The sequence below is a fragment of the Sciurus vulgaris genome (assembly GCF_902686455.1).
Source record: "Sciurus vulgaris genome assembly, chromosome: 7".
NCBI classification, from domain to species: Eukaryota; Metazoa; Chordata; class Mammalia; order Rodentia; family Sciuridae; genus Sciurus; species Sciurus vulgaris.
The window spans coordinates 2,538,575-2,560,509 of record NC_136467.1 but is presented as its reverse complement, the minus strand read 5'-3'; the positions used below and the strand labels follow the sequence as shown (position 1 = coordinate 2,560,509).

The window sequence follows — 21,935 nt, the reverse complement described above, 5'->3', positions numbered from 1 at the left end:
AGATGTTTTGACCCCCTTAACTCACCCACAACCCCATACCCTCCTGGACAGATGGATGGGTGAAGAAGGGTCTTGGCACATTGCCATTCCAGTCCTGCTTGCCCAGCAATGTGATCCCAGCCTCTTGAGCTTCCTAAACTTGACCTAGTGACACTGCTTGTCAGCTGAACCCATGAGATCTGTGGGTGGGGTAGGGACAGCTGCATAGGGTTGTCCTTGAGGCTGTGACATTTAGGAGTTGTGATCCTATTGATGTCTGTGGAAATTAGGTTGTTTCCACATGGGAGGGATATGGTTTCCCTGGAAGCACTGTGTTCTTGGAGAGAGATTTAAATGTTTATTTTGACTTTCAAGAATTCTGTATTTTTCTAGGTGAGCAAATTAAACTTTTTTGAATACGTGTGTCTGCTACAGTGGTAGTGTAGTGAAATCACTTGGTTAGTGAGTCATAGATCAGAGCCAGTCTTTGGCAGCAGGAGGGAGGGAGGTGAGCAGGGGTGGAGGAAGAGAATTAAAAATTGCATGGAACTTGAATATTGCAAAACTGATAAACTTATTTTACTTTGATGTTTTCTCTTATTATTGCCAATGTAGATTAAGCCTTTACTTTGAAGAAAAAAAAATTTTTTTTTTTTTTCTAGGTTCTTAAGCCATTCTAGTACTGTAGTTCAGTTTTTGGCTCCTGGAAAATTAGTGCTTTTTTTCACTGTGAAATTGTCTGATTTTCCACTAATCTAAAAAGATGGAATTCTTGATCATAAAGTATTCGATTGAAAAATGTGTACTAGAACTTTCTTACAATTTAAATTTTCCATAAAGTTTTTGAGTGTTGAGCTCTATTTAGGGGAATTCAGTGGCTCTTGTGTTGCAATGTAGTGGTCCCTCACTACATTAAGACAAAACTTAAGTAGTTTTTGTAAGTAACTATGAGTTTTCTAGGGCTGCTCTAACAAAGTATAAGCCAAGAGGCTTGAAAGAATAGGAACGCAGTCTGAAGGCCAGAAAATGAAATGGAGATGTCAGCCAGCCTTTCCCTATTGGCTTCCGGGGTGGCCAATAATCCTAGGTGTTCCTTGGCTTGTAAGATGGGTCACTCCATTCTTTGTCTCTGTTTTCACGGGTTGTCCTACCTCTGTTTCTTAGTGGTACTGGGGATTTGAACCCAGGCCTTGGCATATTTAAATGTGTACTCTCTTTCTGAGCTACATATCCAACCCTCTTCTGTCCTTGTAAGAATGCCAGTCATACTGGATGTGGGCCTACTATGCTCCACTGGGGCCACATCTGAACTCATTACATCAGCTGTGGTCACACTTAGAAGTAGTGGGAGTTAGGACTTTAATAAATCTCCGTTGGGGGACACAATCTCTGTTGGGGTCCCAGCAATAAATTCTAAGGCATAAAGTCACACTTCTTGGTTCTTAACAATACACTTAACTGTAGCTATTTAGAAACCCAGGTAAGACAAAGTTAACTTAAATAAATTTTGGCATATACTACATGTATATGTATTTCCTTTGTTGAAACTGCTTTTAAAGGTTTAGTGTTTTTGTTTGTCTCTGTGGAATGTTTTGATGACATATCTTCTTTTAGTGTGGATTTTTATAATAGTAAAAATTATTTGGAGTTAAATTTAGCAAATTCCTTAATAACTCAGTTGGGTAATTGCCTTTTGGTTTAAAAAAAAAAAGAGCCATCATTATAAAGTAATGACCCATTCCAATGTTGATTAGAATTGATTTGGAGAGTAGTTCCAGAGCACATTGCCTTTTAAGTTTGTTTTTATTCTATAGATAAATAGAGCTGTGTTTAGAACAAAATAATTCTTTTTAAAATATGTTGTAGCCAGACACAGTGGTGTGTACCTGTAATCCCAGCAACTCAGGATGCTGAGGTTAGAGGATTGCAAATTTGAGGCCAGCCTCAGCAACTCAGCAAGGCCTTAAGCAACTTAGACCCCAACTCAAAATAAAAAAATTTTTAATTTGAAACTGGACTGGGACATGACTCAGTGATAAAGCACCTCTGGGTTCAATCCCCAGTAGCAAAAATAAGTAAATAAATAAATATTATTGTAGCATAATGTCCTGATGTCAATCTCCATGAAACTTGTCTTCCTAAAGTTGTTCCTTCTCTTCACAGCAGAAATGTTGCTAAAACCAGTTTAAAAAAAAATAATAATCATGATACATATCGGTTACTAACCTTAGTTCATTATGTGAACTTAAATTATGTTGATAAAATGAATTCATAGGGAAGAAAGACCTTATTGGAATAGTCATTGTTTCTTGTGCTATTGCTTTGTATTTGCATTTCAGTTTGCATCATGCCAGTTACCCTTTGAACTTTCTAAGGAGTGTCTTGAGAGAGAAGATCACTCTCGGTCTCTAATTGTAAATATCACAGGACCTTAGGGTATTTCTTTCTAATGCATTTGCAAAGATATGTCAGTTATAACATTTATAAATCAGAAGTACAACTGACATGAATCTAATTAAATACATAAGTGCCATGATAACCTGTTTATATTTGGTAATACCAGGAAAACTTCAAGAAAGTTGTAGAGCATTTTTTAAAGTTTCCACTTCTTTAAAAATATCCTACATTGACTAAAAGGATGATAACTTGATATTTCTCTTATAATAATAAATTATCCTTATTAAATGGATATAGCTCCCATACAAGGCCCTAAAACTTAGATAGCATATATCTTGCCTCCATCAACTACTCAGGGCCTCTAACCAGTGTAAAAATGTAGACATCTCTTTAGGCAGGCATAGCGCATGCTGCTGGATCCAGGAGCTCAGCAGTCACTCCAGAGCACCTTGTGCATAAGTTCTGACCCACACTCTCTGCCTGCCTCAGTGTGCACTGTGCTTACCTGTTGCCTTGTTGCCCATCCCTTCTGTCTCAACTCCTAGTTATACTTTATTTAAAAATGCTAACCAGGTTTCATTCTTGAGGAAACTGAGGCCTAGGAAATACTAAGATCGTACCGTTAGTAGTTCAGAGTAGACTGCATTCCAGATTCTTTGTTCAGGTGAATGCTTTTGCGGGAGCATCACAGGGGTCTTGTATGATGCCATACTCTATAGTATCTTTGGAAATTGCCATTTTAAACACATTAAACACATCTTCCCAGATTTAACCTAATAGCTTAAGGTAAGTATTAAGAGCTAACTTCTGGAATGAGACTTTGTCTCTGATGTTGACTTCACCTCTCACCTACCTGGGACCTTGATAAGTTCCATAAATGTCTTTGTTTCCTTTTTTTATGTCCACAGAGGTAACAGACACTAGACCCACACCATGGCTTTGAAAATTAACTGAGGCGTCATATGTGAAGCATCTGAGTGCTTTTCATAATTTTTAGCTGCTGTGTTATTGCTAGCATTATGTTTTGTTGTTGTTATAGACATGTCTAAAGGCAAAAATAAATCTGATCAAGGAAAGAATAGAATTAGGCCATGATGATTAGGACTAACTGTGAACAAGAAAGCAGTGTGATATTTTGTGCTGACCTTGCTGCGTGTAAGTAGGGCATGGTAAGAATACCTGAGAATTTCTTTCTTTGGTTTAAGGTAGCCAGAGAGATGTATGTGGCTGTCCCTGGCATTATGGAAGGGTCAGATTAGTGAGTTACTTGGAAGACTGAATTAAGGTAATTGTTGTGACCATCTTTCTTCACAGTGGAAGCATGAGTGGGTGAAGACAGCAGATCTCAACCCGATGTCGTTGGTGTTTGGCACTGGATGGAAAACTGCTTTTGTTGTTGTTGTTGTTTTTCTGATGAATACTTTAATGCTTGGTTCACTTCTGTGACATAATCTTTTCTTCTTCAATCATCTCCTGTTTGCAAGTTGAAACTGTATTAAGATTTTTTTTTTTTATGTCACATGAGAGGAAATGAAAATGTTAATAAATGAGAAAGTTGTTTACAAGTGTATTAGGTATAGTAAAGATATTTCTATTTAGAGAAGGAGGAAAGGAATGGTATAAACATTTCTTTCACATTTTTACCCTTCAATAGTTGGCCACAGTAGGAAGCCTGAGCAGTAACTAATAATTTATGGGATTACATGGCAGTTTATGCTACTGCAGGCCTCCCCTCTCCCCCTCTGCATATTTGCTTATGTTCACCTGACTTCTTTATTTAAAATATTTAAGGTTATCTCACCAAGGAAGTCTTTTCTCTCCCTCTTTTTAGAAGGCCAGCAGTGAAGCTAACCAGAGTGACACAAGCATCTCCTTGTCAGAGCCAAAGAGCAAAAGCAGTCTGCACTCAGTGACTCACGACGGCAAAATTGGATCTTTCTTAAGAAATGCCACTTCGGAGGTCAAAGACAAAGCTGGTCTTTGTCCTGATGAAGATGATATGGAAGGAGACTCTTTCTTTGATGATCCCATCCCTAAACCAGAAAAAACTTATGGATGGTGAGTAGAATGTTTTTGGATTCTCAGACTAGAGGTTTAAAATGTAATTTCTCAGTGCTTACATATCATATTTAGAAAATAATCTGTAGCTTTTCAGCCTTTTGGTTAAGATCAAGTATAAAAACTAATAATCTAAGGGTTCTATAATTATTGAATCCATGAATCTGATCTTGTGTCATTAAACCTGTTAGGTTGTAAAATAATCCATGGTTCATAAAGAAACCAGGTATGACTTATTTCGTAGCTAAATACATATCAAGTGCCTGCCATGTTCCAGGACAGATGTAGCAATGCTAGAAGAGGCAAAACTGCCCTCAGAAGCTCATCTTCTTGGTGGAGTGAGAAAATCAGTAAGAGTTGCATCACAGTCTGTCAGATGATGAGGAGTGCAAGTGTGTGTGTTAGGTGAGGGGCTTGGGGGTCATCTGTACCTCAGCAGCATGGCAGAGAAGGCCTCACTTGATGTACCTCACTTAGAGGGTTGTCACCTGAGCCAAGACCCAAAGGAGGCAAGGGAGTCAATCAGACAGAATCTGGACTTGCAGAACTCTGGAGAGGAAATGGCAAATGTAGAGGTGTGGACAGAAGGGGAAAGGGTGTGGGGTTTATATGAGATGGACCCGCAGAGGTGGGTCTGGACTGGCCACGGAGTGCCTTTCCTCTGAGACTGGAAGCCCTATCATCTTGATCCACCATACCATACTAAAGGGTGCCCGCTACTGAACTGGGTGGATGCAGGATTCCCAGGTAGGGGCTGTACAGTTCTTTAGGGTAGGTCATGGTGAAAGGGATGGAGGTATTTTGAAGTTAGATTCAAAATGACTTATTGCGTGATGCCAGAGAACCAACTTAATAGCCAGGGTGAGGCCAAGGTTCTTGACTTGAATTACTAGAAGGATGAAACCCATCTCTGGAGACGAGGAGTGAGAAGAGCACTGTTGCACGGCACAGCTGGTAGTGTGAGAGCCTGGACCCCACACGTGCTACTGAGACGGTTGCTGGTGTGCACTGGGTCTGCACTCGCATTAAGGGAGTGTCCAGCTGGAGATGTGAATGAAGGGTTCATTTAGTTTTGTTTTAGTCAGCTTTTTCGCTGCTGTAGCTAAAAGGATACGACTAGCACAATTTTAGAGGAGGAAGTTTATTTAAGGGCTCACAGTTTCAGAGGTCTTAGTCCATAGAAGGCTGGCTCAATTCCTTGGGGTTCAAGGTAAGGCAGAACATCATGGTGGAAGAGTGGCAGAGGGAAGCAGCTCACCCGATGATCCAGGAAGCAGAGAGAGACTCCACTCGCCAGATACACATATATACCCCAAAGTCATGCTGCCAGTGCCCCACCTCTTCCAGCCACACCCCACCTGCCTTCAGTTACCACTCAGCTAATCCCATCAGGTGATTAATTCACTGGGTTAAGGCTTTCATAAGTCAATCATTTCTTCTCTAAACCTTCTTGCGTTGTCTCACACGTGAGCTTTTGGGGGGACACCTCACATGCAAACCATAACAAGTTTGTAGGTAATGTTGAAGTTCAGAGGTTGGAGATCACCATGAATGACAAGGTTTCCCAGGTGAGCAAGAAATACGAAGACAGTGGAAAGAGAACTGTCCTTGCAGAGGAGATAGTAGGGACATTCACATTAACATCTGCTAAGATGAAAGCCACTGGAGTTAGCCAGGTGAGGTCAGCCATGACCTTGACAGGTGATTTTATTGGAATGGAGTGGGGGCAGGTTAAAGGATTAGCATGGGTTCAAGAGGAAATGATTGTAAATGGGAAACATGATGAGTTGTATAAAGGGTGCAGAGGATTGAGATGGTGGCTATAAGGTAGGTAGGTTATAGTCTAAGAAATAACAGCATGTGTGGGTGCTGCTGAGAAGTGTCTGGATTTAAAATGGAGAAGGAGTGCTACAAAGGAGTGAGGGGAGAATTCCTGGAATGCTGTCCAGTGGTGGAATTCTGCACCCAGGGCAGTTGTCTTTGCCAGAAGAGTAGAGAATGGGTCCCTTTTTGTGCAAAAGTGGATGGTGATACTGTGCATTTTCTTGTCTGAGTTGAGGGAGAAGGGGGAAATCAGACAAGAATGTAAGGATAGAGTGGACCATAGAATCTGTGGGTATGTGCAGCACTTTGGACATCCCCCCATGTGGGTGCTTAGGTGGCTTTCCAGTAGTACTTATACCTGAGTAGGAGTACTTGCCTGCTAGTCTACTCCTGTACTGTCCCTTAGTACATTCATGGCTGATGGACATGGACTTTGGAAAACATGACAGGCAGTGAAGGTTCCAAACAAGGTCATTGTAGCTTGTAAGGTGTTAAAACCAGTTCTAAAGAGAGTTGGGCTGACTTTACTGACACGCTTACTATGTGGATTTGGATTGACTTGCAGTCTGCCTTGCCTTGTAGGTGAGGTGTACTTTATTTGAAGTTATGAAGTGTGTCTGCTGTATTTCCAACCACTGTGCATATATGAATCTTACAAGTTGCTTTTATTCTGGCAAAATAAAAATGTTAGTGGCAGGACTTGAGATCACCATCTAACTGTCACTTGCTTCCCGCCAGGAGAAATGAACCTAGGAAGCAAGCGGGAGGCCTGGTCTCGCTCTCGGATGCGCCCCCCTTGAGGAGTGGACTCAGCTCCTTGGCAGGAGCCCCTTCATTGAGAGACTCTGAAAGTAAGTGCCTCACGATGGGGCTTTGGATACTCTGGGTATTTCTTTCTCCAAGAAGCAGTATATAATCATTGTTAATTTTTTTAGGATGATCATAAATCTTAATTTTATCACTTGACCATGTTGACACTTTTTCATTTCTTTTTTATGTAGTCATGTTCTATATCGCTTCATATTCTGCTTTTCCTCTGCCATCCAAATACTTTTAGGAAGTTGGCTTTTTAGCTGATTTATGTTACACACACACACACACACACACACACACACACACACACACACACACACGCACACACAGCCTCCAGCTTATAATGGCTTGACTTAATGGTTTTTCAACTTTATGCAAAGGTGATATGCAGTAAGTAGATAGCATAGTTTCAGTTTTGAACTTGTGTCTTTTTCATGGCTAGCAGTATGCGTGATCCTCTGCTGTGATGCTAGGCAGTGGCAGTGAACTGCAGCTCCCAGGCGGTCACAGGGTCACCAGTGAAACAACTTAACTAAGCTGGGTGTTGGACAGATGAGGCATATTAAATGTGTTCGTGATTTACAACATTTTTCAACTTGTGCTGGGTTTATTGACTATAACCCACTGTACATTGAAGTACCTTTGCATTTAAAGTCAATCAATTTTAAAACATTTGTTCTGTGATACCATACTAATTGTCATTGGAAGATTTGGTAAAACATTCTGTTTATAAGAACTTGGCTCAGCCTTGTATGTGTAGCAGGGGTAAGATCACTATCAAGAGCACTATCAAGAGCTGTGACACCTCTTGCCTTCCTAGCCCTCCCCGTGCCAGAATTAAAAGAGCAGAGTCCTTGCATGTGAGGTATACAGTGGACTTTGCGCACCAGACCATATTGCATACAAAATTTAGATGGTGTGTTGAGAGCATACATGTACCTCTTGAGAAAGTTTCCTGAGTAGATACACAAGGAATTTGCAGTATGGGTTTTACCTCATTTTGCCATACTTTGTAACCACAAATGTTGGAACTGCTCGAACACACTCAGTCTGCTTCTCTCCTAGACATTTGGTAAGCCAGTCATATGTCTGTTCAGGTGACTTGTATCCCTTCTCTCCTTGGTTATTGCCACTGTCAAGGAATTCAGGATATTGTGGTCATGCACTGATGAATTAGAGAATGGTGACTCAGGATGTTGTGAACTAAGACTAGGAAATAGTATCAGTGAGCAGATCAGTTTGACAAATGAAATAGTAGTTGAGTTGAAGCAAAATACAGAAGTTCAAAGGAAAAATAAAATTAGTGAAAATAATTAACTATAGTCCATGCATTAGCAGGACTGCTTATGTAGAAGTTAGACAAAATTTATTTTGATGGTTGTGTTCCAATGAAGAGTAGTAATTATTTGTAAATAACTACTGTTTTAGACTTATAAAAAGTTGCATCTCTTAATGATGGCATGGCCTGTAATTTTTTTCTTAGTTCTAGGTTATCCCTGTTCTCCAGAAGTCCCATATTAAAAAAAAAAAATTTTTGACATGGTTTAGAGAATGTTGTATTTTAAAAGATTCTTTAATGCTAATATTTCTTCCTGTTCACAGATAAAAGGGGGAGTACAGTTTTGAAAGATCTGAAATTGGTCAACGATAAAATTGGATCGCTTGGATTAGGTAACTGGATTTCCAATTTTAGTGTTGATGCTTTAAAGTGATGATTTTTTTTTAGGATAAATTCTTAAATGAAGTGACTCAGTGAGTCTGCATTAAGCATCTTCTTGCTGTTCATTCAGCAAGTGTTTGGGTGACTTACATGTCCAGGGTTACACCCTGTGCAGGGATGGCTATAGCAGCAACCAGGACAGATCTGTATCTTGTGGGAGTTTGGCTCTAGTAAGGGAGAAAGATGTCAACAGGAACCTACAGGTGCTTCACATATTAGAGGGCTAGCCTCACTGGGAAACAAGGTTGTGGTCAGCTTCACCTGGCCTGGGCATTCCATGAAGGGCTCTCAGAAAGGCTGTACTGAGATCTCAAGTGGTCAAGTTGGGAGAAGGAAAGGTCTCAGTTTAGACTGGGTCTCAGTTTAGAACTGGTTGGAGGCAGAGCTCTTCTCTGGGTAATGGGAGTGCTGGATCCAGGTTGCAGGGGCTCAGTCTAAAGGAAGGAATCGACTTGTGAAGGGAAAACTGTGAGGCGTGTTCTGGTATGTGGATCCGAGGTTGGTGGGCCTGCTATGAAGGAAACATTTCTGTGGAAATAAGAGACCCCATGTGAACATATTGAGCTCTGGGCCACACGCTGAGAACGTGGTTCTCCTCCAGTGCCTGTTCTCTGCACACAACAGGAAGGCCTAGGGCGAACCTCGCTGTGTCCCTGACCTGAAGGAAGGTCACAGCTGGGCTCTCCGTGGCCACCTCCTGTCCTCTCTGGATGTGATGTGTTGTTAGGTCCCTAGTCCTTGATGACTCACCTGGGAGTGTGGGAGCACAGTTTTCCAGGCAAGCTGTTTGCCCTCCCAGCTGTAGCAGGTCTGAGGGGCAGCTCAGTGAACGCCTGCACTCCTGCTGAAACGTCCTGAGTAGGGCAGAGCTGGGTTGGTTAGTTACCTGAAAATCCTGGTGTGGCACTGATTGGGATGGGGTAGACTGAGCTGCTATTTCCTCATCTGTTAGGTGGAACTAATAATATCTACCTCATTCTAAAAAGTAAATAGGATTTAAATATGTACACATAAATAAAAGTGCAGTGCCTGGCACGGTAGATGCCTAACAAATGTTAGTTTCCTTTTTATGTTACTTTGTTCCCCCATTTGCAGCCATTTGCAGAAGAATAGATGTCCCCTGAGCTGCCTGGATTCTTGTTCCACACAGTGCCCTGGAGTCCTCCTGGTAATGGCTGCGTTGCTGGTTGTGCTGCCTTCCATTCTTTGTGTGTCCTGGTTGCTGGCTGGCCAGCTAGGTGGGCCTGTTCCCCTTTCCTTCCCTGGTTCCTGCTGTTAGGTGCCTTTGGTATGCAGTAGGCATTCCTTTCTGCTGCCTTGGTGGATCTGCCCCACCTGGAGACTCCCTGACCATGGCACCTGACAGCTGCTCTGTCCCCTTTGTGTTCTGGTACTTTTCTGTTTCACTTCTGTGATGTTTCCCTCTGTTGCCAGCCCTTTCAGCTTTTCTGACTATTCTGTTCTATCAAAGTGAGGGTTTCCCTGTCTGCTTTTGAGGAGGAACTGCGTAGGCCTCTCCTCCTCATTTGGGGAAGGAGGCTGCTCTGACTGCAGAGTTGCTGGCTAGAGTAGGAAGGTGGTAGACTTACTGCTTCACTTTGTCTTCTTTTGGGACTTTGGCACACCTTGGGTTGGAATTTAGGTGTTTTGTACTGGTATGACATACCAGTTCACTTGCTAGATGTTTGTCACTAAGCCACACATAAGGATTAAGTAGAAATAGAGATTTATTTATTTTTGTTTAATTAGATTGCAACAATATTTTCTGTTTGAGCTTTTTTCCATTGTAAATTTACATTTGATATTCTGGATATTTTAAGTAACAAAGATGCTAGTGGAATAGCCTAGGATAATAATGACTGTAGTGATGTGTGCCTGGCACTGTACCAAGAAATCACTTTATAATTCTAACCTAAGAGGTGGGTTTTATTATTATATCCATGTTTACAGATGAAGACCTAGGCTGAGCAATGTACCCAAGATCACATGGCTTTTAGAATCTGATATATTGCCTGAGAGCCCTTAACTATTGTGCTTTACTCCCTAGATGTTATGTAAAGCTCATTTCAGTGGGAAAAATTCTGAGTTTCATAAAAATAATTATGAATAAAGTTTTAGAACACAGCCTGTTTTGGTTTGGTAGATAAATATTAATCGAAGGCATGCAAATGGTAATAAAGTAGGCAATTTGCATATTTAAAGCAGGAGTCACTAAACTCTCTGTAAAGGACCAGATAGTAGATTTTTTAGGCTTTGTTGGCCACAGGTAGTCTATGTCATTTATGTATATATTTTAGTCCTTAAAAACATAAAAACCATTCTGAGCTCATAGGCTGAGCAAAACCAGGTTGTTGGCTGAAGGAATGAAAGCAGGAGGAAAGAAGGCTGTCGGAGATGGCCAGGACCAGGTTTTGGATGGAGGCAGGTATCCTGTACACACAGACAGACAGATGGGTGGCATGGGGTAGGGAGGACAGACTATCAGGAAGCACAGACGAGAATCACTGGCCTATGGCTGAAGTTTGCTAACACCCATTTTAAAGAAATGTCATATATTCTGTTCACAACATATATTGTGACTTGATTTGTTAGTCCAGTAGTGCTGTGTAGTGTATCACCAGGAAGCAGAACGTTACTCAGTGATTGTTAGGTTTTGAATAAGCTACACATGTGGGAAGGCAGAGGATACAAGCTGCAGTCAGGGCTCTCCCACTAACCTGCCTTGGTGTCCTCTTCTGTTCTCTGAACTGCTGTTCACACTCAGGGACAGTGATCGGTCCTTGGAGGCTCTCGGGCTTTATTAGCTGCCGCTGCTGTTTGTTTCTTGGCACTTGTCAAGCAGTTGCCTTTGTGGTTTGTTGAAAAAGATTTCCTCTCTTCCCCTGTTCCTGTGCCCTGCTTGATAGTGCCTGCTTTCTCTCAAACACTTGTAGCCCCTTAACCTTTGAGGCTACCGATGAGAAGGCTCTGTATTCTAGAGAGGAGAGCAATCTGGAAACTTGACTCTCCACCACCCCACCCTGCTATGGTCAGGGACTCCATTCATTGCCTCACAGTTGGGTGCAGCACTAGCAGTGATTCTTGGTTTCTTCATTTTCTGATAGTCTCCTCCCCACCTCCTCCCACCCACTTGTCTTACCTTAGGACACCAGCTCAACTGGAGCCCTTACCCCAGTTTTCTCAGGCCTTGCTGTCCACGGTAGCCTTTGGATTTTCTTTTATTAGTGGTCAGTGTGTATGTGGGAAAGCAAACATGAGATATTGCTGCCCTGGTCTCTCTGACTCTTTCACCCCCTCATTAGCTTCCTTTTGCATTTAGGCCTAAGTCTGACCGTGGTCCTCCAGGCCCTGAATGTTCTGACCCCTATTACTGTCTACCCACATAGATTTTCCTGTGGCTATATGAGCTTCCTCGCTGGTGGTGCTTTAAACTACTACTCCTTTGTCTCAGGGCCTTTGCACATGTTTCCTCTTGGAACACACTGTCCCCCATTTGTCTCTGTGGCCTTTAGGTTTTAACTCTATTGCTGTCTCAGTTCTTTCCACTCACTCTCGGAGCATTGTACCTCTGTTCATTGCCTCTTTCTTCTGAGAATGTTGATTGCTCTTACCTGCAGGGGACCTAGGTCACTCGTATTTGACAAATGGACTACAGTACTTATGTACTATTGTCTAACTGCCATCCAGATCTTGGATTCCCTCAAAAGTACAATGATATAGGCTGGTCTGAGGCTCTGGAAGACCTAGCAGCAGTATCAGCAGCATCTTTGATTAGCTTGCTCTTGAGCCAAAGCTGCTTGATCTGCATCTTCCCCTTGTAGGTTGTACATAATTCCTGTTCATCTTCTATTCACACTTTAAATAGCTCTAATGTTCCTCCAGCCCTGTTTCCTCAAGTAACCATCAGAAGACATGGAAGGGTAGGACAGCTAATTTGTAAATTGATACTTAATAGCCTTAGGTCAGTCTTGAAGGAGCTCACTGTTGGCCTCAGGTGCAGCTGGAGAAATCATAGCACTGCTTCTTTAGTCAGCATCTCTACCTTCTGAAGTTACCTTTTGTTCAGATCTTATTGTGGATCAGGATCTGTGTCAAGCACTTTATGTGCATGAAAATGTGTGTTAACCCTGTGATTGGTGTAGGTTTCATTGTTCTTGGGCAAAGCCACAAAAGGTCACCAGAGGCCCCCTGGATGCTGGGCTACTTGTCTGAGCTCACTGCTGTTGGGCTGGAGCTGCTCCACAGCTGTGATCTGTTGCCTTGTCACACCTTGGGGTCATGTTTGAGTCTTACAGCAGCAGTTGACGTAGAAGTTTCAGTGGTTCGCAGCAGGTAAATAGGCTGACAGCAGTGAGCTTGCTGCTACCGAGCACCACCCAGTCAAAGGGCAGCATAAGGAGCACACCTCTGGAGGGCTGCAGTGAAGGCAGGGTGCAGCTCATACCTAGGAGGTGGGTGACCACTTAGGACAGCTTTATTCATCTGCCTTCAGAGTGTGCGGTGAAAGTTTTATTTCTGATCTGAGTACTTCTTCTTAATGATGTCATTTAGTCATGTATATTGTTTTGGCAGGAAACATTTAATTGTAGGTAAATCATGAAGTGTTTATATAAACGTAACATATCTTTTCTTAAACTTACCAGGGGCTGGAGAAGATGATGACTATCTTGATGATTTTAATAGGTAAGAAAAACAGTGGGACAAATATTTGTAAATTCTGAATATAGACGAGTGTGGCAAGATGACCTTAGGGTTTATGTTAGTGTATTTGATTTTCTTGTTTATATTAATTGAAGGTGAATAAAAGATGGTTAATCCAGAGTTGTATTTTGGGGAGCATGCTCTTCATTTTACGTTAAGCTGTGGGTACCTGCATCATGTCAAGTTGGTAAGAGTGAGCTAAAGAACTGACATGGAGCAGTTCAGGCAAGTCACGTAGGTGCAAGTAGGTGCCACGTCATGAGTGCACTTTGCTGCTGCCTTTCCTCTTTGTGGTGAGAATTGCCTATTCAATTTTTTTTAAATTGCCCTTTCCAATTATTTTTTCTAATTCAGATGCCATTTCTTAATATTATGTATCAGACAACTTTCTTAAAAACATTTAAAATAGACTAGGCATTGCCTAATAGTTTTCAAGTAATATTTATTGTAGCTACAACTAGAAATTTGAAAATAGATGATGAAGAGTTTTACTTGGAAGTTTTTATTCCAGTTGGAAACTTGTATTTATTTTTAGCAGAGTAATTTATTGTACAGTTGTTTTGAGAGAATGTGATGTAGTCGATGAAATTTTAGATATCTAGGTTTGTTTCTTTTTGCTATTGTGTTAAAAAAGTCACCGTTGAACCTTAGTTTCTCCTCTTTCAAATTGCTGAGATTGTTCTGCTGGGTCAAGTGAAACGATATATGTGAAACTGATAATTTTCAATGTTATATTTTACTGAAAGTATTAAGATTAATGTGTGCACATTTGAAGAATGTTAACTGCTCTCTTCAGAGTTCTTTTTTTTTTTTTTTTTTCCTCTTCTTGCAATTAGCGCCAGCCGTCGCTCAGAAAAAAGCGAGCTAAGTATTGGTGAAGAGATTGAAGAAGATCTGTCTGTGGGAGTAGATGACATCAATACCAGTGATAAAGTATGGTGTCACATATTTCCTGGGGAATGTTGGTTTTGCCTATTTGTTGATTTACCGTAAACCCTCAGCAATTTATACTAATTCATAGAAAAATAGTTGAAAGCTGTGAAAAATCCATGACAGATTTACCTTTTTCAAATCTCTAAAGAACGTCTTTAATGACTACGTGAGGTTGTGTTCACTTGCTGTTTGCATTGGGGCCTGTGTGCCGCCAACATGCCTGAGTGGTTCTGGGGTGCTGGCTTGCCATGGGTCAAATGCCAGGGTGGATTAACTGGAGTCAGAGTGGCCTGCCTTGGTGTGTAGGTAGAGGCAGGGTAGAGCATGTGGTCATCTTGGGGCCAGTAGACACTCCTGGGCAGGTGAGTAGTGGGTGGCAAAGGCACACAGCACATCTGGTCAGCATTTACAGTCAGGAGTCATACTTCAGGTCCACACTTGAGCTTCTTGTACATCAGAGAAGAGAGCATCTAGATGCTTTGCTGTGGCCCCACTTCTCAGGGTCACATCTGTCCAAGGCTCTTGTGGGTCTACCGTGCTGTGAGGTGGCTACTGCCTTCCAGAATGAGGTAGGCTTGCACAGGTTCTGTGATCATCACATGGGAGGCCTGCCAAAGAGCCCTCATGTGGCCACAAAGCAACAGTGTCAAGTCATTGGGGTCTGGGTCTGCGTTCTCATTCTCTAGGGTTCACCTTTTTTTAGGTGGGCTTCCACTTCTCATCTGGGTTTCTTTATGCATGAGATGGAAACACAAATACTACTTAATAGAATTGTTGTGAAGGCCGTGTGATAATTTTGTAACGTAAGGTATCTTCTCTAGTTCTTGATACATTATAGACTTAAATTATTTGCCTTTTACCCATTCAGCCTGTGTCACCTGTAAGAGGCCTCCTGAGTTAAACCAAAGAAACTATAGAGGATTACTAAGTTTTCTTGATGGAGTTAATGTTTGCAGAGGTCAGCAGTGAACTCAGCCTCTTGGTATCATCACAGATGTCAGAGTAGAGATGAGAGCGTGAAGTGGAGGATTTTGGAGTTAAGTGATTGCTGAGCCATGATTTGTGAATTGGTGTGGGGAGAGGAGATGTGATCTCCAGTCTGCCACTGGAGGCTGTGAGCTGCCTTGGAGGGCAGCTGCCTAGCCTTGGGCTTTCTCACTGTTCTTTGTTTGTCACCCTCCCCGAGTTTGTGTGCTCTTGGGATTTTCCCCTGCAGCTTAACTTGATGTAATTGTGCTATTTTCCAGCAGCCTTGCACATGGAATGGACTTGTGACAGTTGTGCTTCATTAGCTGACATTTTTTGGGAGAGTTCTATGCAGAGAAAATACGGTGCACCTGAAGAATACAAAAGTATTTGTATTATTTGCTGTTGTGGAGCTTTTTGTTGAGGTGACCAAAACCAGTTATACACGTGCCAGTGAGCTGTGTAGAAAGTATGGTGCTAGTGGCCGTGAGAACAGAGGTAGCACTGTGGAGTGGCCACGTTTGCTAAGTGGGTCTGGGTTTGAGTTCTGGAGCTTCTGCTTACCACTTGCAAATTTGGGCAAGTTATTTAACTTTGGAGCCTTAGCTTTCTCATATTTATTTTGCAAGGTGGTGATCAATATGAACATTAGCAATAAGTGTGTGAAGTATACAGTTTAATACTTAACAGATAGGCATTGAATAAGGGTTCACTAATCCTGTTGTTTCTGTTATAGCCATAAATAAGATATAAACTACTTCCCTTGACGTCTCTACAGGATCGTGGAGAAAGGTCATATACATAATATGTGAAAATTCAAGGTAGAAAGTAAGGCGTGCTTTAAATGCCTGTTATTTGTGAGCTTATGAAAATTCAGACACAGGAACTAATGTTTCAACTGGATTTGACAGATGGCTAATTAGGTTTTGTTGGGTGGGAGTAGCATGGTAAGCTGGGGCCGGAGAACACAGGGCGTGTATCTCTGACTCCAAGGCCACCGAAGGGTGCCATGCAGAGGGATGCAGTGATAGGGAGTCTGCACAGGAGCCAGCAAGAGCAAAGGCCTCAGGAATGGTCAAGGAAGAAGGCCACGCCCTCCTATGCTCCATTGCCTTCAGCTTCCTGTCAGTGCCCAGTGGCCTAGTAAAGCAGACATGTGAACATTTATATCTCCTCAGCTCTTCGAAGTGTTGCTCCAAGTTCTTATTGTCAATTTGTATGAAGCTTCTGCCAGAGATCCATTGTTTCCTTTTTCATGGTTCAGAATATATTTTAGGAGTTCTTATTTTGTGACATGAAAAATTTGTTCTTAGTTTTGAACAAAGATGACTACTTCAAGTTCTAATTCTCAAATTAATAATGTATGGAAGCCATTTATTTCTAATTAACCTTTGTTTTTGCAGTTTCCTTTCTTGGTAACCACCTTAAATGAGGCTGGTTACTTTGGAACTGTTTGGTTATTGTAGTCTTTTTCTTTTCTCTTTAATTTAAATCAAATTTATATTTTAATTAATACATAAAAATGTTTGAAATATACATATTTGATAAATGTACACTTATGTGTCTTTTTTTTTGTAGTTTTTGTTTTGTTCTGCTTTTTGTCTCTGGGGTATTGAACCCAGGAGCACTTCACCACTGGGCCCCGTTCTCAGCCTTTTTTTTTTTTTTTTTTTTTTTTTTTTAATTTACAGACGGGTCTTGCTGAGTTGCTTAGGGCCTTGCTAAATTGCTGAGGCTGTCTTTGAACTTGCAGTTCTCAGCCTTCAGAGTTGCTAGGATTACAGGGGTGTGCCATCCACATTCAGTTTGTGCAATGTTTAAATCAGTTTTAAATTTATCTCCTCAAATATTTCTTAATGGTGAAAACACCTAAAAACTCATATTGTTGTGAAATTTATAGTACATTATCATTATCCACAGTCACCTACTATGCAGTGACTCTGTGGAATCTCTTAACTCCCATGCAGCTATGAACCTGTCTGCATTCCCTAACCCCACCCTGCCCTCTGGTGACCACTATTCTACTTTGACTTCTCTGAGACCAGCTGTTTAGATCCCACAGAGTGAGGTCCTGTGTCTCCCTGCGCGTGACTTAGTTCACTCAGCATGATGTTGTGCAGGTTCGCCCATCGTTTCTTCTTTACGATCACATAGCCTTTCATTGTACAGGCGCATCACATTTTCTTCATCATTCATCAGTTAGTGAACTCTGGTCGTTTCCATTGTTTGGCTGTTGTGAATAGTGCTGTAAAGAACATGGGAGTGCAGATACATCTTTTCAAGGTCTTTATTTTATTTCTTTTGGAGATACACCCAGTTGTGGGATTGCTGGATTATAGGGTGGATCTAATTTTAATTTTCTGAGGACTCTCCACATTGTTTTCCACAATGGCTGTACAGATGAACATTTTGTGGAGTATACTCCCAACACTGTTGGTGGGTTCCAGAATGCAGATTGCTGCTTGTCTTTTCAGTGATAGCCCTTGTTAGTAGAGTGAGGTGATAACCTCATTTTGGTTTTGATTTGCGTTTCCCTGATGATCAGTGATGTTGAGCATGTTTGACACATCTCTTGGCCATGTTTCCTTTTGAAAGATGTCTATGTCGGGCTGTTGCCTATTGGTTATTTTATTTTTTGCTGTTGATTTTTTTTGAGTTCCTTGTATAGTCTGGATGTCAACCCCACATCAGACACATGGTTTGCAAGGATTTTCTTCCATTCTCAGGTCGTCTCTTCAGTCTTGTTTCATTTGTTGTGCACAAGTGTTTTACTTCTATGTAATCTTTTGTCTGTTTTTGCTTTTGTTTCCTGTGCTTTTGGGGTTATCTTCAAAAAATCCTTGCCCATTCCAGTGTCCTGAGGTATTTCATCTGTTTCCTTCTAGTAGTTACATATAGTTTCAGATCTTACATTAAAAATCTTTAAATCCATTGTGTGTTGATTTTTTTAACTGGTGAGAAATAAGGGTCTTCTGTATGTGAATACCCAGTTTTTCCAGTGCCATTTATTTAAAAAGATACAGAAAAGGCATTTGGTAAAATTTACAATCCCTTCATGATTTAAAAACAAAAAACAAAAAAAACAGCTGAACAAACTAGATATAGAAGGACTATATCTCAACATAATAAAGCCCATGTATAATAAGCCATCAGCTTACATTATGCTGAATGAGGAAAAGCTGAAAACTTTCTAAGCTCTGGAATAAGATAAAGATGCCCACTTCATAGTGTGAGAAGCCCTAGCCAGAGCAGTCAGGCAAGAGAAAGAAAGAAAAGGCATCCAGATTGAAAAGGAGGAAGTCAAATTGTCATTAGTTGCAGAAGCATTGGTCTTAAATGTTATAAAACCCCACAGACTCCACTAAAAAACTTAGGACCAATACATGAATTCAGCAGTTATAGGATACAAAATCAGCATGCAAAACTTAGTATGCCAGTAGTGAATTATCTGAAATAGAAATCAAGAAAGAAGTCTTAAAAAGCCTGAAGTGACTGAATTACCTATATTAAGAAAGATTGTTTTCTATCCACAAATTTTCCTATATTAATTCTTGTTTGTCATTTAGAATTAGTATTAATATAGTACTTGATTATTTTGCAAATAAAATGGAATACCTTACTAATGTCATTTTATAATAAAGATGGCAGGAGGAAATGGAGTGAATCTTTTTATAATCTGCCAGCTTTTTTGTCATTTTCAGGTTTTTTATGTGTAAACTGAATTTGGATCAAAAAATATAAGAACTTGAATTAAAGTTTCTAACAATTTTCCTTGTGATAGTTTTGCCTCAGGACTATGTTTGGATCAAGAGTGAGGGAGAGGGCTTATTTATTTAAAGGGATCTTACTCGTAACTTAACATTTCTCTATATTGAAAGAATAATGATATGAGAAGAAGTTTGGGCAGAAGAACAGATAAATAAGTGTGCGTCTCACACAATCTCAAGAGGGAACGGTGTCATTCCTGTGGGATGCCCCCATCCTATGTAGATACGTAGTGATACAGGGTTGGCCCACTTTTCCCCTAAAAAACCACATGGTAGTCTTTTCAGGCTTACGGTTTTGTCTTAACTACTCAGCTTTGCCTTGCATTGGGAAAACAGCTGTGGATGATGCTTAGGGCAGTGGGCTGACTGTGGACCTGCCCTGCTGTGGTAGCTGGTTCATCCAGATGAGGGTGGGTCTGGGGGGGGACTGAGAAGGCATCCCACCACTTCTGTGTCATGGAGCATGTGTCTTGGCCTTGGATTTTTAACTCTAAGATGCTCCATCATCAGCCTAAAAACCTTAAAGAAATGAATATACATGTTTTGGCTAGCTAACGCATAAACAGAATCAGTAAACACTCGTTTCTACAATGCCGGTGGACCCAAAGCTGAGGTCTAAGGCTCTGGGCCCCCTCATGGTTGTGGGTCTGTCTGCTTCACTGCAGCCCCCAACGGGCCAACTTACTTCAGTGTTAGCAGGTATCTATTGGCCTTGAGTTTGATGTTAGGAACTTAAGATGCTTACCATTATTTAAAACCACAGTAGGCAATAGCAGGTTTCAAGTGAGAATACTGAACATTTTTCATGAATTTCAGTAACACTTATTTGGGTAAGTTTTAGTTTTAGAGAGTTGGCAATTCAGAAATCTTTACTTTGAACAGAATCACATATTGGGGCTCTGCTCAGCTACAGAGGTTTTGTAACATTGTCTATGGATTTCATTTTCTTAAGTTGGTATAAGGTGTCTCTAGGAAGTTGTTTCATTCTTTTTAATTTTCACTTGAAATATTTGAGTGTATAATCAGTGTAAAGCACTGAACTCAGAAGGCTGTGCTGATTCTTTAGTCATAGGATTTGAGGCAAATCTCTTCTCAACATGTCAGTTTTACCACCTATCTCAGGAGTTTTAAATATGAAGCAGATATAGAATATAAATATTTAAAATTACAGCATTATGTATTTTTTGAAATTAAAATTCTGCTTGCTTTCTGACACTAATTCTTTTCTTTCTTTTGAACAACAAAGCTTGATGACCTCACACAAGACCTAACTGTCTCCCAGCTCAGTGATGTCGCGGATTATCTGGAAGATGTTGCATAGACATGAAGAGGAGGTATTCTGATTAACAAAGGACAAAGGACTGATTGGCTCCATTTCCCCCCCCCCCCAGACAATCACTCTTTGCTGGAATGTCTATTCCCTATTGGTGCCTTGCATATCAAAAAGACTGCAGATATTTTTAAAAAATAGCTTTTCCTTTTACTGAACAAAATACTTCCTGTATGAGCCCATGTGTGGAAGATGTAATATTCCTAATCTGGCTTAGCTGTTTCTCTGTGGAAATTGACTGTCTGCTTTCAGGCTCATCACAGGGAGGGACCCATGGAAACGTCAGTGTCACGAGCATTAGGAGCGGTGTCAATAAAGCCGTAGGTTTGCACAACTCTGCTGCAGTGGTCTTTGGAGCCTTAGCTTCAGCCATCTGAAAACGAAGCTTACCCACTTAGTATGTTTTGATATTAGGTGGTTCTGCACATAGATCCAGTAAATCTGTGATACTGAAGCATATTGATGTAAGTTAGATTTGATGTATCAACTTTATTTTGTATTTCCTTCCTTTTGGAAGGTTCGTTAGACCATTAAGGTTATATTAAAGTACTCTTGTGTGTGCGATTTAGTTTTGCTTGTTTTAAAGAAATCTACAGTGGTTATGACCTTTCATTCATAGACTTGTCAGTAACAGTTAGCGTTTACTGTCACCATGCCTCCTCTCGTTTGTGCAGGCAGCTTTAGGCACAGTCCTCTTTCTTGCACCTGCAGCTTCTTATTGTACAGATGCCTTGAAACAGTAAATACCAAAGTGCATCTGAAACCACTAAGCTGTGCTTTCATTTCAGATCTGTAAGTCGATGTTTAAATCCAAATTGGAATGAAATAGTAGTAATGGCCTAAGACCATATGTATATTCATCAGTTCAACAAGCTTTATATACTGTACATAATTTCACTGTAACCCTTTAAAAACAGAGCCAGTAGTAGAATTTCTGGCAGTCTCATTTATACCAACATGCATTATGCTGCTGTGATGTAGGTCACTGACATTTGTAATATTACTAAAGATTTTAAAATGTGCAAGTAGGAAAAACAAGTGATGCATGTGTGTTCATATGAATACAAACTGTGAATGTGTTAATTTTTGTACTTTTTATTTCACTTATGACTTATTAAAAATTGTTTGTTAATAAAAAGAACAAATAAGGCATAATTGGTGGATCTTGGTAAGTGAGCAGACTGGTTTGCATAATGCCAGTTTTCCATTTCGTATTAACTTAAGAATTAAAAAAATACTTATGAGGCCCTAAAATGTAGAGGAAATGAGAATTTAATGAGGATCAAGGCTATCTAACCTTAGAATCTGGCTAAGTGAAACTGAGCAGTAAGCATCAAGAGGAAGTAGGACAGAAAATGGGCCAGGCGTCCTGGAGCCCCTGCCTATTTCTGCCCTCAGTTTGTGGGCCCTGATCTGTCCCAGTCAGCTTTTCATGTTTGCACAAATA

General features: G+C 40.8%; 1 protein-coding gene across 1 annotated transcript in view; it reads left to right on the top strand.

The window, feature by feature from the left end:
- Positions 1–20,822, top strand: part of CEP43 (centrosomal protein 43) — a gene marked incomplete at its 5' end in the record, with an annotated part of 39,915 nt that extends 19,093 nt beyond the window's left edge. Inside the window, 6 exons of the mRNA XM_079149189.1 lie at positions 4,208–4,434; positions 6,997–7,109; positions 8,674–8,742; positions 13,435–13,474; positions 14,329–14,425; positions 20,405–20,822. Of these exons, the coding sequence (XP_079005315.1) occupies positions 4,208–4,434; positions 6,997–7,109; positions 8,674–8,742; positions 13,435–13,474; positions 14,329–14,425; positions 20,405–20,479 (621 nt within the window). The 3' untranslated portion in view covers positions 20,480–20,822. The remainder of the gene's footprint in view (positions 1–4,207; positions 4,435–6,996; positions 7,110–8,673; positions 8,743–13,434; positions 13,475–14,328; positions 14,426–20,404) is intronic.
- Between the last annotated feature and the right edge of the window lie 1,113 nt (positions 20,823–21,935).